The sequence below is a fragment of the Haliotis rufescens genome, unplaced genomic scaffold (genome assembly GCF_023055435.1).
Source record: "Haliotis rufescens isolate VD_foot unplaced genomic scaffold, xgHalRufe1.0.p SCAF_16, whole genome shotgun sequence".
Lineage (NCBI taxonomy): Eukaryota > Metazoa > Mollusca > Gastropoda > Lepetellida > Haliotidae > Haliotis > Haliotis rufescens.
Genome location: NW_025963846.1, coordinates 18,958,631 through 18,973,676, shown reverse-complemented (window position 1 = coordinate 18,973,676; position 15,046 = coordinate 18,958,631). Strand labels below are relative to the sequence as shown.

The 15,046-nt window shown below is 38.4% G+C and overlaps 1 protein-coding gene across 1 annotated transcript; it reads left to right on the top strand.

The window, feature by feature from the left end:
• Nucleotides 1-2,539: 2,539 nt before the first annotated feature.
• Nucleotides 2,540-12,352, top strand: LOC124121650 (transmembrane protein 115-like). Its single transcript, XM_046484686.2, has 3 exons — nt 2,540-3,259; nt 4,555-4,728; nt 5,169-12,352. Exons 1-3 carry the CDS (start codon nt 2,556-2,558, stop codon nt 5,404-5,406), a joined length of 1,116 nt encoding a protein of 371 aa, XP_046340642.1. The 5' UTR covers nt 2,540-2,555; the 3' UTR covers nt 5,407-12,352.
• Nucleotides 12,353-15,046: the final 2,694 nt, after the last annotated feature.

Genomic DNA, 15,046 nt, shown 5'->3' with positions numbered 1-15,046 from the left:
GAAACAAGAGTCATCAGAAAGATGACATATCCCCCCAGGAGCTGTCTGTAAAGTAACCACAAGTAAATGTGCAATTCTGTATGTAATGAGTCAAGACTTGAATGTTCTTGAAGAAGCATACATTGTTTACCCACAAAAGATCCACCATGGTCGCATCCATATGAAATGGAAAGTAAAACAAGTGTGTTTCTGTTGGGGTTTTTATGCAAACAAATGACAAATTATAAGAAACAATAACTAAACAAGCGTATAGTCAACGAAGTCATCTATGTCCCCCGCCCATTTTAACTCGTTATGGTCCCAAACCAGGTAACTGACCCAACATTTCTCTTAGCCCATGTCAAAATAGCTGCAATGGAAATTCTAAAATAAACATTTCTAAAACTCCTTAATATCAAATGGCACCAGTTCAGTGAGTGAGTGAGTGTGTGAGTATTGTTTTACGCCGCTTTTAGCAATATTCCAGCAATATCACGGCGGGGGACACCAGAAATGGGCTTCACACATTGTACCCATGTCGGGAATCGAACCCGGGTCTTCGGCGTGACGAGCGAACGCGTTAACCACTAGGCTACCCGACCGCCCCGCACCAGTTCAGTATGTGCTTTATATATAGACATGCAATGTTTGGCAAGGAAATATTTAACAGTTTATTTGTTATATATACTCCATAAGTGAACCCACCCGTTATTAAAACTTAAATCCAACTAGTTGCCATGGAAATATAAATTTATAAAATTCCTAAATAGCAAAAGGCACCAGTTCAGCATGAGTCTGATAGACATGCAAAGTTTTGTTAGAAAGTTTTGAATGGGTTTTGAGTTATGATCCGGAAACGAACTCTACCCTATAGAACCTAAGTCCAACTTGTTGCCATGGAAACGTAAAAAAATAAAATAAAATTCCTAAATAGCAAAAGGCACCAGTTCAGTATGTGCCTGGTAGACATGCAAAGTTTGGTAAGAAAATATTTAACGGTTTTTGAGTTACGCTCCGGAAATGAACACCACCCTTATAGAACCTAAGTCCAACTTGTTGCCATGGAAACGTAAAAAAATAAAAAATACTAAAATTCCTGAATAGCAAAAGGCACAACTTCACCACTTCAGTGATATAAATGCGAAGTTTGATGAAGAAATATTTTACGGTTTTCGAGTTCTGCTCCGGAAACGATTCAGACAGACGTACAGACGGACGGACATGCCCATAGCTATAACCCCCCGCATTATATGCCGGGGGGATAAAAACAATCAAAATACCAATTAATGTGAAATATTTTTTTACACCTTGGTCAAATAAGTGGGAATAAATTTACATAAAACAAGTAGGTCAAATAGAAATTTGCCGTACAGAAGAAGGCTTACTTCCCTTTCCGCTGTTTGAGATGCATAGATCCCATCATTGAAGAGGTGATCGGTAACTTTGATGTCAGTTTCCAATCAGAAGATGCAGAAGAAATGAGAGTACCAAACCAGGTACCAGGACAGTGTTGACAGCAATTCAAGTCCGAGTTGAGGTATTAATAGTGTTGTTATAACTGATTGGTGTAATTGTTCTCGGTAATTTACAATAAGCTCTCAATTACATGTTGAATAGTTTATTGTTACAGTAGAGTAATTGAACGTATTATGTTTTAGGTAAATGAACAAGCTGTTGAAAACATCTACAAATGCTCAACAGAGACTCGTCGAACCTGAACAGGCTGGTGGACACCAAAACCAGTCAACCCTCATTCGCATGGCGAACTGAACCCGGGAACTGTTGGCCCCAAAGAGCCGAGGATATTGGACTTCGAGGTACTACTAATAATAAAATAAACTACATAATGCTATTGTATAAATTCTCAGAATAACCGCAATGTTGTAACATAACGAATATTGTATTTTAACTTTTATTCATTTTTCAGATTGCCGAGGACTTCTTACCTGTCCGTGTAAATACATCACATACATCCAATAGCATGTAAATACATCAAATACCATGTAAATAAACTATATATATTACTACTAAAATCGTTCTTATCATTATTAAAAACAGAGGTGCCGTTTTCGCCCGACACATAGTAGCCGTTTTGCCCAAATGCGGTGCCGTTTTCGCCAGAGAAATCGGTGACGTTTTCCTGAGGTGCCGTTTTAGCCTGCATCCTATGTAATCCATATAAGTGATCTATTGTGATATAACTGACTATTTCTCAAAATCCAAAGCATTTGCTGTTACTAATCCACCATGATTATGCTGTGAAACATTCTTCTCTTTTCAAAAGCAAACGATGATCGACAAAACAAACTTCAAATGAAATGACATTCTAACAAAAAAACATACTATTATTACATTTTGAAAATATCAGATACCATATAATAATTTTCAACCATTTTGAGATGACAATTATTCTGTTTCATTGGTGCCGTCTTGGCCAGTTTCCAAAAACTTTTCACGGACGAAACTGACTGTTGTAACTCTACAGAAAAGGGAGGTAATCTTCATAACAAATGCACGTGGAGGGTCGCGGAGTTCGGCAAATGTTGACGTCATCATTGTTACCGTCACGATGCAAGATGGCGACGTCCATGGCTCAGAACAAACTTCCCTTCCTGAAAGAGCAAATGGCAGCTGCTTTAGGAAAAAGCAGCGTCGTCGTGAAATTCGTAGCAGTGTCTGTGACACTTGGCTACCTTCTCTCATTTCTGTCAAATGTAGTGTCGTTCATAACCATAAATCCAGGCTTCGCAATGCCTCCCAATTTTAGTTTTTACTCGTTTTTCACCTACTGTTTCATTGAGTTTCATTTCTGGGATGTTCTCATCGATATTGCGGTCGTCATTCTGTGTGGCAAGCTGTTGGAGCCTTTGTGGGGTGCTTTGGACATGCTCATCTTTTTCCTGATCGTCAATGTTGCTGTTGGAATCCTCACAGCAATGTGTTATTTGCTTGTCTACCTAGTTACCGAGGACGAGCGAATCTTGTTCACAGTGAATATTCATGGAATGGCAGGTTATATTGCTGGATTTTCTGTGGCAGTGAAACAAGTGATGCCAGATCACATTTTAGTTACATCCCCATTTGGCAAACTGAGAAACACTCACATTCCACTTTTGCTATTCATCATTTCTATCATTCTCCAACTGGTTCACGCGCTGGATGGACCGTACCCAATCTTGTTTGGATGGGGGATTGTTGTCTCTTGGGTGTACCTGAGGTTCTACCAGAAACACAGCAATGGGAACAGAGGAGACATGGCTGATAATTTTACGTTTGCCAGGTAATTTTTATCACTGACACACCTGTTGAGTAATCAGTAAGAAAACATACAATTTAATGGATAGTGACTTCCACCTTGATAGAGGTGTAAGAGTCTACATTGAAACATTGCTAAATGCAGTATACCAGAAGTTGTTATGCATAAAGTTGTACTTTGATAACGGTGTAAGTATCTACATCGAAACATTGTTAATGCAATAAGCCAGAAGTTGTTATGCATAAAGTTGTATTTTGATAATGGTGTAAGAATCTACATCGAAACATTGTAAATGCAACAAGCCTTGGTATGCATAAAGTTGTACTTTGATAACAGTGTAAGAATCTACGTCGAAACATTGTTTGTGCAACAAGCAAGAAGTTGTTATGCATAAAGTTGTACTTCAATAACGGTGTAAGAATCTACATCGAAACATTGTAAATGCAACATTGTGTCAGCCTTGTTACACAAGACTTATTTATTCGTGTATAATATGCACTCGTGTGTTATATGCACCTTTAATTAATGGCAATTAAATTCTGGAAAATATATCTGTCGTATATAAACATTTCAGGCGGTCAGCATAAACCATGAAATTTACGATCTTTCAACTGTTTTTTTTTCACCAAAATAATATTCTAAGAAGACTATTAACATGATTAAGAGCCCCCTATTTCTAATTTTGAGGGCGCTTATTACGTTGAATACGGTATATGTTTTATAAGAAAACAAGCCAGTGATGAAGCATGTGTGATGTCTGTCATCACAAATCTATTTAATATCATGACAATTTCAAACGAAGGAGTTCTAAATTTTCGGTTTTAGAACAGTTTGCATTGTACAAGAGGTATTCCTTGTGTGCAGACTTCATTCAGCATGTTCAGTGTTAATGGGTCACAGCAATCTTAGGTGCAGAGTTGTCAAAAAATGTTCCTTGTTTTGTCATTTTCACTCATGCTACTTTTAAACACTTCAATAACCATTGGGTAGAAATACTGATATGCTGCAATGAAATCGGAAGAATAACAAGATTATCATCAATAAGCCAGTATTTATATAGTTATCAGCTGGTTATGGCAAGGATGCTCTCATTATATTCACATGGGAATTGATCAGTGTTTATCATTAGATCAATGCGATACATATATCATTTTCACTATACTTGAATATATTTACCTTCAATCATCTGGTGACATAGTTTTATCCAATAATGATAAACAGCTGCCAGCCTTTACAGAAGTGTATACATTGTGTGATATTGATGTGATTAATTCAGATGAGATTGAAAAAACTTGTAAAATAACTTTGTTGATTTTTAGCTTCTTTCCACGACAAGTTCAACCATTGATAGCCATATTGTCAAATACCATCTTCATGGGACTGGTGAAGATTAAGCTGTGTAAGAAACCGCAGAGGCGATATGATGTGAGCTCCCCATCAACTATCACCATCAGCCTCCCTGGGACAGACCCACAGGATGCCGAGAGAAGGAGGTAGGTTGTACCGACGGGTTTGTGTGAGAGGAGAGCGATTGCATGAGAGGGGAGCGAATGTGCTGACATGATTGTGTGAGAAGAGGGCAGTTGTACTTCTCGTGATTGTGTGAGAGGAAAACGGTTGTACTGATGTGATTGTGAGAGAAGAGGGCGGTTGTACTTCTTGTGATTGTGAGAGTGGAAAGCGGTTGTACTGAGGTGATTGTGTGAGAGGAAGGTGGTTGTACTGATGTGATTGTGTGAGAAGAGGGCGGTTGTACTTCTTATGATTGTGTGAGAGGAAAACGGTTGTACTGATGTGATTGTGTGAGAAGAGGGCGGTTGTACTTCTTGTGATTGTGTGAGAGGAAAGCGGTTGTACTGATGTGATTGTGTGAACATAGCGACAGGAGACACTTTGTACTCACACTAACATCAAACATAATGTGTTATTTCAGGCAAGTGGCTCTGAAGGCTCTCAATGAGAGGCTGAGTAAGAGTGACAGTCCTGCCAACTGGCCGTCCATGGATGATGAAGGGGCCAGCACCGAGCAGTCAGAGAACTCCTCCCCAGAGAAAAGCGTCAAGCCAGCTCCTGTCACAGTCCCAGTGCCTGAAAAATCAGCAACAACTGACCAACTTCCTGTTCCAAACTTTGCAGAGAATGCTCGAGAAGCCGCACAGGAGAAGACATAGATAGGAAGCTGATGTGTGTAGTTGTGTGAGACTGTGATTTGTATGGGTGTGATGAAGGTTTGTGTATGGACTCTGCCTAACTATCAGATTACACTGGGAAGATTAGAATAGTAACACTGAACAGATTGTCTGAAGAAATCTTCAGTTGTCAGGTCCCACATTGGCATTGCCTTGTGTAACATTTTTGCATGTGCTATTTTGTCTTGTAGCTGGTTCCCTCCAGCCGACCAGATCACAGATTAGAGTAGGTGGCCATTACAGGTGCCCTCGAGCTGTCTAGCTGTCTAGCTGACAGGTCAGGTCAGGTCTCAGAACAGGTACCCTCTGCTATCTCAAGCCAAGATCAGAGCTGGTCACCTATATATAGGACCACTGCATTATTCTTCTTAATCCATGCGATACAGGAGATAAGATGCTCACTTGAACATTTAATGTCCCTATAATCAGATGAGTTTAAGATGGTCATCAAGTCCTGCAAAAAGACTGGTGGACCTAGAGTAGCACATGGTCTAAATACATCATGATGGAATTCTCTTGAACATACCACTCCAAACAAACAGTTGAGTCTCGATATGACTGCAATATAGCCGACGTGACATTAAATTTGAACTCATTCACTCACAAACAGTTTATTGAGATGGCATTGTAATGCTCCGCAGCATTAGAAATTGGCACTAGTCCTATAACTATTGCCAAATTGCCCAATAGTTAAGGTATCATAAGGACAAGTACAAATATGCCTTTTTGAGGGTTTTGCTATATGTTTTCATCATAGGGACAAGTGGACTAATACTTAGTTTCTGACACTGCTCTTTAGTTTTGTTATGAAAGTCCACACTCAAGTCATTTATTAAATGGCTTCACGAATGCTTCTTCCACTTGTTTAAGTATATAAACCACATATACATGTAATATCATAAAAATGCCAAAATGAAACCAATGATGGACATAAACTTTCTTTTATAGTCTTTTCAGACAACCAAGCATTGGCAAAAGCCATGTTTTTTCAGCCTTTTCAACTGTGATTTAGGATAATCTGTTCAGTGAACCTTTTTGTGAAGGGTAACTTTATGAGCTTTCTTCTTCTACATGTGGGTTCCTTTGTTGCAGGCTCTTCACAATGTTATTACCGTATATGCTCTACCATATGTAAATGCTCTTAAATGTTCTGTACACCAAGTTTCAGTGAACACCACTTAGGAAGTATTAAGCATGTGAACACATACCTCTTTCCCCATAATAAGCACTTTGTGCTTTAAGAAAATGTACAAAGGGAGGCACTTATATTTTTTTTAAACTGTACGCAAGAACTTAAATTTGTTTTCAGAGATGGAGTTATCAAAGAAACTAAAATGATTTTGATAATAGTTACAATGCAATTATATCCCCTTCTATGATACAGTTTTCTGCGCAAGAAAATACAAACTTTCATGTTAGTTTTCGGTCTTAGTAGGGAGCGCTTATAAAGCTTACTGGTCTAGTATTTGGTCAGGGCGCTTACTATGGCAAATAGGGTAGTTAACACCTGGAAATCTTAAAGCTGGTGTGTAATTGACATGTCTGAGAACAGATAGACGGTAGTTCAGCTTTTAGTTATTATATGCTAATGCCTGTCACTCATTGCATATAAGACTGATAAGTCATATATATATTTGATACATTACGAACATTCATTGAGCATCGGTGTTTTGAGGGTTTATGCTCAAATTTGCATCTATTTTTGCAGGTGTTGCTTTCTTCTTGAGCAATGTTTCATTGGTCAGCATTTGTGTGTGAAGCTTTTCAGCAGCAGATTTGAAATGGATATTTCATTTGCCATATTTTGAATTTTATTAAGATTTGAATCTCTTTTTGTTCAAAATCTCAGTAAAGAAATGATTGGAGACATTTTTGAATTATGAAGATAATATAAGATTCCATCCTTAGTTTGGTACATTTTACGTCTGAACAAGCCATGTGTGCACAGATCCTGCTCGCCTCAACTCCCAAAGTATGTCAAGTCAACAGGGACTCAGTCTCATTAAAATAGGATCTTTTACACCGATGCCTTTCTTCTAGAGCATCTGAGGACCCCTCTATCATGTCCATACGAGATTGCGATAACTTTTTAATCTACCAATAAGTTTCAAGGCATCTCAATTCTCTGTGTGAGTGAGCCAAGCATCAGACAAACACTTCTGTATCCTGAAAATGCATTCCGAATGCAAAAACAACAAGCATTGTTATATTGTTGTGGATATTATAGGCCATTTATTTCTAATAACTTGGTTTATGGATATATTCTACAAAATTCACTGTAGTTGGTTGAAATGAGAATAAAATAAAAATTCAAAAATAAAAATTATTTTGGGGGCAATATGTGATATTTCTTGTCAGGTAGGGTTAATTTTTTGTTAAAAAGTTCTATTGAGTATGATGTAAGAAAAAATAAACTCCTGTGTCACTCTGCCATTGAAAACTCAATCTGCAGGGTTGTTGGGTTTTTTTCATTTGAGGCAGATACTTTGATGTTTCTCTCAGCAGTAATGAAAATGTTTGCTAGTTATTTTTGTTTTTTGAAATATAGTGTCCGTGCACCTGTAAACCAGTTTATGAAAAAGAAATCCCCTTTTAACAACAGGTCGTGGCCATGGCCTCTAAACACAAAAGGGTGTACTGTCAAGGATTTGTTTTGTTTTCTGTGGTAGTTTACTGAGATTGAAATTTTGAAATAGAGGTGTAAAGAAATTAAGCTGAATTGTTTGAGAATGCTGACATTGATCGGCTCAAGAACATCCTTTAGACTGGGCGGTCAGAGTTTGCTGAGTGTTCACCTGACGCAATCACTTGTGGAGGTGTTGTCAGATTTTCATGGATAGAGGTATCGTATCCAAGTAAAAGATCTGATATGACTGAGATTGGCATGGGACTTACATAAATAAGTATGAATCTGAAATACACTGTCCGTGTTGCTGCATGTTATTGAGGGAAATATGTAAATGCAAACATATTTATTCATTTACTCAAATCATTGCACACTAACCTGTAGAAACTATTATGATTTTACATAAGATGGACGTTTTATCCATACGTGGTTAAAATATATTCAAAAGTTGAATGCTAATGATTATAATTTTATGCAAAACTGTTGACACAATGGGCAATATTGAAGCTAAATGATTGGTGGTTAGTAATCCAACCCTAACAGAGCCAATATACGATTTTCACCCAGTAATTACAATGTCAAGACCTGACGTGAAATGGACTATATTGTTTCCTGCAGCTGTGCCCTTTCCCCTGAATCTTAAAATATTATACCAGTACACTGTTTAAGATCAGCTGATTTTAAACTTATGCCCATGTAATAAAATTGTAAACTGAAAAAGAACATTTAGATTTTCAAATCTTAACAAATTTTGAAAATAATTAAAAATTTGTGAATTTAAAAGATATCAAAATTTAGAGATTGTGTTGCTTCCAACTATATGTTGTTATACTTAACATTTGTTTTGCAAAGACCATAAGCCACATTGTGGACAACTGGTTGTAGATAGGCTGTATTTATCCTGTATTTATCTAGTTACCCTTAGATCATTGTACCTGTAGATACTTGTCAAGACCATTGTATTTATTTCGCCATCAATGAAAGCAAATTGAGTGCAGAAGCAGAACTGGTAGAAAAATGATGTTTATTGAGCCGTTCTAAGGTAGATTATTTCCCCTTACAATGTTAACGTTATATGGTTATGTTATCTATTTAATCATGCTGATGTCTTTGTTTACAAGGAGTGCTGGGTGTACATACAGTTTGGTGTTGTTTATTTCTTCATAATGTGATTTTATGAAATTCTGTACATATATTAAGTGTATAATTTACAGGTTTGTATAAAATCATGAGACGTGATGAGTCATGGCATTGCTTTACCCATTTTCAAACCTTTAATTCTAGCTTGTTTCGCTGAATTAGACCAATCTGATCAGCAGCTGAATATTCAACGCCTGCAGTTGACACATCTTTTTACATGGAGACATTGGTAAACATGAAATAGTGTGTTGTTGTTGTTGTTTTTCCTCTACGTGACCAATATTGCATTCATTAATTTGAAATTATGTTATGGGAAAGAGTTTAGCTTTAAAAATGGTTTTAGTGAGAAGGCCTTAAGGCAGTTTTTTTTTAAATCTTTAGGGTCAGATAGGTTTCATTGCTTGTTGCATTGATAGCAGAGCAATAAATTAGAATACATCGTAAATATTTGATTACTAACCAACCAGATCCAAAGAAACACCCCCAAGTTATGAGTTAGCTCCATTGCAAATAAGTTTCAGCTGAAAAGGAAAGTATCCATTCTCATCCCTGAAAATATGATAGAAAAGAAGATAAAAATTGATTTTTTGGCTGTATTAAAAAATACATATATGCAAATGTGGTAAATGTTTTTAATTCATCAAATGAAAAAGTCTTTTGTTACTGCATTCGTAGAAAGAATAACAAACCAATTTCAGACAGAAGCCAAAACATCTTCTGTCAAGACACTAATCAGGTAACTTTAGTAGTCAGTATTTTCCCCCTGCTAAACTGGCAACCCTTTTGTGGGTTTGTCTTGCCATGATCTTGCTGCATGCTTCTGTAGCTAGCCTGGGCCCCGCTCACCAGACTTGTTGGAATATTTGTGGTGTATGATTAGACTGTGCTGTTAGTCATAACCATTGGTGCAGCTTTCTTTCCAGCAGAGTCCGGACTGCAGTGGCGCCTTGTTTTTCTGGACCCTTTAGTCCAGAGACTAGGGCAGGGACGGGTCCAAATTTAATACCCGGGTACCCATCACCCTATTACCCGACCCTACCCGGGTACCCGTTGTAGATATTTAGATATAGGTACAAACTGTCCGATTTGGAAAGGTTTGACCGTAACCCTGGCAAAATGTATATAGAGACATGTGTAAAACGATCCGCTCATGCATACACTAATGCATGAAGTTTTATCTTTATTCAAACATATAAAAGTAAGAAGGAATGGGTGCATTGTCAGAAAGAAAAGGGAATATTAGTGACTTATAGTGTAACCATAGAGTTTTAGATAATTTTTGTCATTAAACAATATATATCACGTGACTAATCACGGGTCCGGGTAGTCCTGTGGGTACCCGGGTTCTACTGAGGACCCACCTGATCCGAGTACCCGAGTTACCCGTCCCAGCCCTACCAGAGACCTTGTACTTTGGACAAGTTTAGAGCAACAATACATATTTGCAGCACCATTATAACTCTTGATTGGTAATTTGGACAATGAGTGACGTAGTCTGGATATACAAGGTTTCACTGAACATAGTTTAAATAGTAAAGTAAAAATACATTTCTTTTCATAATATTAGCCTACATAGATGTGGAAATCAGATAAGATGACCTTGGAAATGAACGTAACCATGGTAACATTGAGTAAAGGAAGTGGACACACTAGATGTCCCTTTTCACATCCTTCACTCCACATGTGTGAAGTCGGAAATATCCAATCACCAACAAGCCGTAATGGTTGATGGTGTCTGTGTATTTGAGACTGCGAGATGACACGTCTTTAGACCAGTAATGTATATATGTGCTTACAGTTGTAACCCTGTGTACATTCTTGTGTGTATAATACCAGTATATACTGTCATGTTCTATGTGCCAGTGGCCTTTCACGGAAATCATTTCAGAATTGATTTCAGTATTTTCTGCAAATATATTGAAGTCCGTTCTCTTGTGAATAAGTAAGTCGACAATAATACATTCACAGACTGCTTATTTTATTATTAACACAAGAAGAGTGCAGATAATACAAAATCAGTGACATCGTTTAGTGAGATAATGCAATTCATGCCCCGCCTACTCTTTTGTCGGCCAGTCAGGAAACAGTAGAAACAGTATAAACACAAAAATAATTGTTTGTTAAGCCAATCAAATTACATAGAATGACTTGCAATTTATTTATTAAAACATATTTAAAATAGATTTAGTACAGATGACAGCTTTGTCTTGCGTTTTTGGTGATAATACTTGAATAGAATTGGTTTTGTCCCTTATCATGACCAGGGTACAGTTATAATTCTTTATTTACATTCCTAAAAATGAAACAAGAAAAGATAAACGGGTGAGAATCTTCTGCAGATCCAGGAATTTTAATTATCACAAATTTGTTAAAATCTGATAGCTTCAGGGGGGCCAAGCCCCCCTTAATCCCCATAAACACCCCCAAATTATGTATCACACTCTATTGAAAAGAAATTTTATCTGAAAAGGAAAATATCCATTCCCATCGCTGGATAGAGAAAATACAATTTTAAAAGACATTTGTTTTGGATACTTGCCACTGTTTATTTCCTTTTGAAAACACTTGGAAATATTGCAGTGAGAGTGGGGAGGGTAGGTAACAAAAATAATTAATAATAATAATAATAATAGTCCATTGACATAGCTCTGAACTCCATGCATAAGCATGTTCTAAGCACTTAGACATAATTACCCCAGTCAGTGGATCAGTATGCACTCGATATTCATTCTCAGCTTCCTGGGGAGTATACAACTTAAGCTGCCTAACATATCACTTAAGGTACTGGTATTAAAATATAACCATGTTAATAGCAAGAAAACCAGATGAGCATTAACAACGTGTGGGTATGATTTCACAAGATAGAAATGTTTCTGACTATTTATGTTCATGTACAAGTTGCTGTAAAGTTGTTTGGTACAAATCTGTTATCATCTGTTCCAATGGTTTCTACCTGTGTTGTGTCCCCTCATTGGCTACCAGTCTCTGTACATATAGTGTGTATTATATGTAGTCCTTCAAGTGGTTGCTGTCATAAAGGCATGGTACACTGTCTGGAAGCAGTATTTATATGTAACCATGGTAACTGTGGAAATACATAATTTTATAATTTTTGTCAAATACTCTGAAGAGATGAATATATAAAGTTGCTTGTAAACTAAAGATTGTTTGTTTTCTTTGTCCTTATTGACATACTGGGTGCTTCCTTCTGCTTTAGTATGAGCTATTTGTAGACGGACTTGGAGTTGGTCAATGGTGGTTCTGTCAAGTTGGTATTTGTTGATTGGAACACCTGTTTCCTCTAGATCTCATGTTGCATCATGTTGACGACAGGCTGTATGTGGATGCCAGGCACTGTTTACTATGTGAGCAGGGGCAGTCTAGTAGCCTAGTGGTTAAAGCGTTCGCTCGTTACGCCGAAGACCCGGGTTCGATTCCTGACATGGGTACAATGTGTGAAGCCCATTTCTGGTGTCCCCCGCTGTAATATTGCTAAAAGCGGCGTAAAACCAAACTCACTCACTCACTACTATGTGAGCACAGCTGTAGGCTCTGATCCTTTAGGCATTTGTGATTTGGATCACACATGTTGTTTTAACAGTATTCCAGTTATATCGCGGTGTGTCAGCTTAATGTGGGAGGAAAGCCCGAAGTGATGCAGGTCTCAGACATTTACCACTTCGGTGAAACCCACAAGCACGGGTATGGTGCTGACAATCCTAGACACATAATTGGGGCGAACCGGGATTCAAACCCACAATCATAGGTTTCTGGCGTGCCAAAGAGACGCAGCTCTGCACAGCGAATCGCGGCTCCTTAGACCACTGGGCCACCCGTGCCCCCGTTAAATGATTGTGCGTATTACTCATTAAAGTAACTGGCCATCTCGGAGTCCTGGTATCGGCGCTACAAAACCAGTACCAGCAGCCACACACTCTCATGCACATCGCTGTATTACTGAAATAATCTTGAATGTGATGTTAAACCCATTTCACCTCACCTCCTCCAACATCAAGCTGACACTTTGATGTCACTGGAATACTGTTCAAAGTAATGTTAAAACCAACCTCACTCTTATCATTTGCTTTATAATAATATAATATAAAACTTGCCGTTGGCAGCAGCTTAGGGTAGTTTTACTAAGTTGAAGTGAAAACCACAGTTGAAAGAAATTTGTTTGTATTGAAAAACAAAATAGGTGTATAATGTTCACAACATTACAGTCATTATATACCATTCAACCTTTGGTGTGGGTGTGTGTGGGTCATCCCATGATCTATGCATAGAGAGAGGGCCCTATACCATAACTCCAAGGTAAGAACAAATATGTAAAATGTGCAATATCCAAGATAATGAAGATGAATATCACTTTTTACTTGTATGTCCATTGTACTCCACTGTGAGGAAAAACTATATTCCTGTATGATACTTTCATGATCCAAATATTGTTAAATTCAGGTAACGGCTTAACACTCTAGAGTGAGTGAGTGAGTATTCCAGTTATATCACAGCGTGTCAGCTTAATGTGGGAGGAAAGCCCGAAGTGATGCAGGTCTCAGATGTTTACTACTTCGGTGAAACCCACGAGCACGGGCGTGGTGCTGACAAACCTAGAAACATAATCGGGGCAAAGCGGGATTCGAACCCACAATCATAGGTTTCTGGCATGCCCAAGGGACGCAACTCTGCACAGCGAATCGCGGCGCCTTAGATGACGCGGCCACCCGTGAATCAGAATCTGTTTTGGGAATATGATATTGCCAAAATGCCATGATCCAAATATTGTTAAATTCAGGTAACGGCTTAACACTCTAGAGTGAGTGAGTGAGTATTCCAGTTATATCACAGCGTGTCAGCTTAATGTGGGAGGAAAGCCCGAAGTGATGCAGGTCTCAGATGTTTACTACTTCGGTGAAACCCACGAGCACGGGCGTGGTGCTGACAAACCTAGAAACATAATCGGGGCAAAGCGGGATTCGAACCCACAATCATAGGTTTCTGGCATGCCCAAGGGACGCAACTCTGCACAGCGAATCGCGGCGCCTTAGATGACGCGGCCACCCGTGAATCAGAATCTGTTTTGGGAATATGATATTGCCAAAATGCCATGATCCAAATATTGTTAAATTCAGGTAACGGCTTAACACTCTAGAGTGAGTGAGTGAGTATTCCAGTTATATCACAGCGTGTCAGCTTAATGTGGGAGGAAAGCCCGAAGTGATGCAGGTCTCAGATGTTTACTACTTCGGTGAAACCCACGAGCACGGGCGTGGTGCTGACAAACCTAGAAACATAATCGGGGCAAAGCGGGATTCGAACCCACAATCATAGGTTTCTGGCATGCCCAAGGGACGCAACTCTGCACAGCGAATCGCGGCGCCTTAGATGACGCGGCCACCCGTGAATCAGAATCTGTTTTGGGAATATGATATTGCCCTTTCCAGTTTTCAAACTCAGAGCTGACAGACAGATGGACAGTCGATGCACAAAAATCTGATTACTTTGCAAAGGAGAAAACAAGACTTGGTTTTGGTTGACAATATAAAAACATGATCGGGAAGGCTGTTCCCACCCCAAGGGTTTACTTTTTAAACCAAACCCTCCAAGAAATGTTTTCTCTGACTTCTACAGTCGAAATACTTAAAAATATTTGTTTAATATTATGGATGAATGGGAGTTATAACAGTAAAAGAAACACTCGTAAAATACATCTGGCAAGATAATTTATGGTGAACTTGGCACCTTCTTATGAACCACATATCTTAAAGAGTCTTAAGTTCATCCTAGGTCTTACTATCAAGAAAGAATAGTTTGGTTCAATGGCAAGTACCAGCACAGACATTTATCACTACAGTC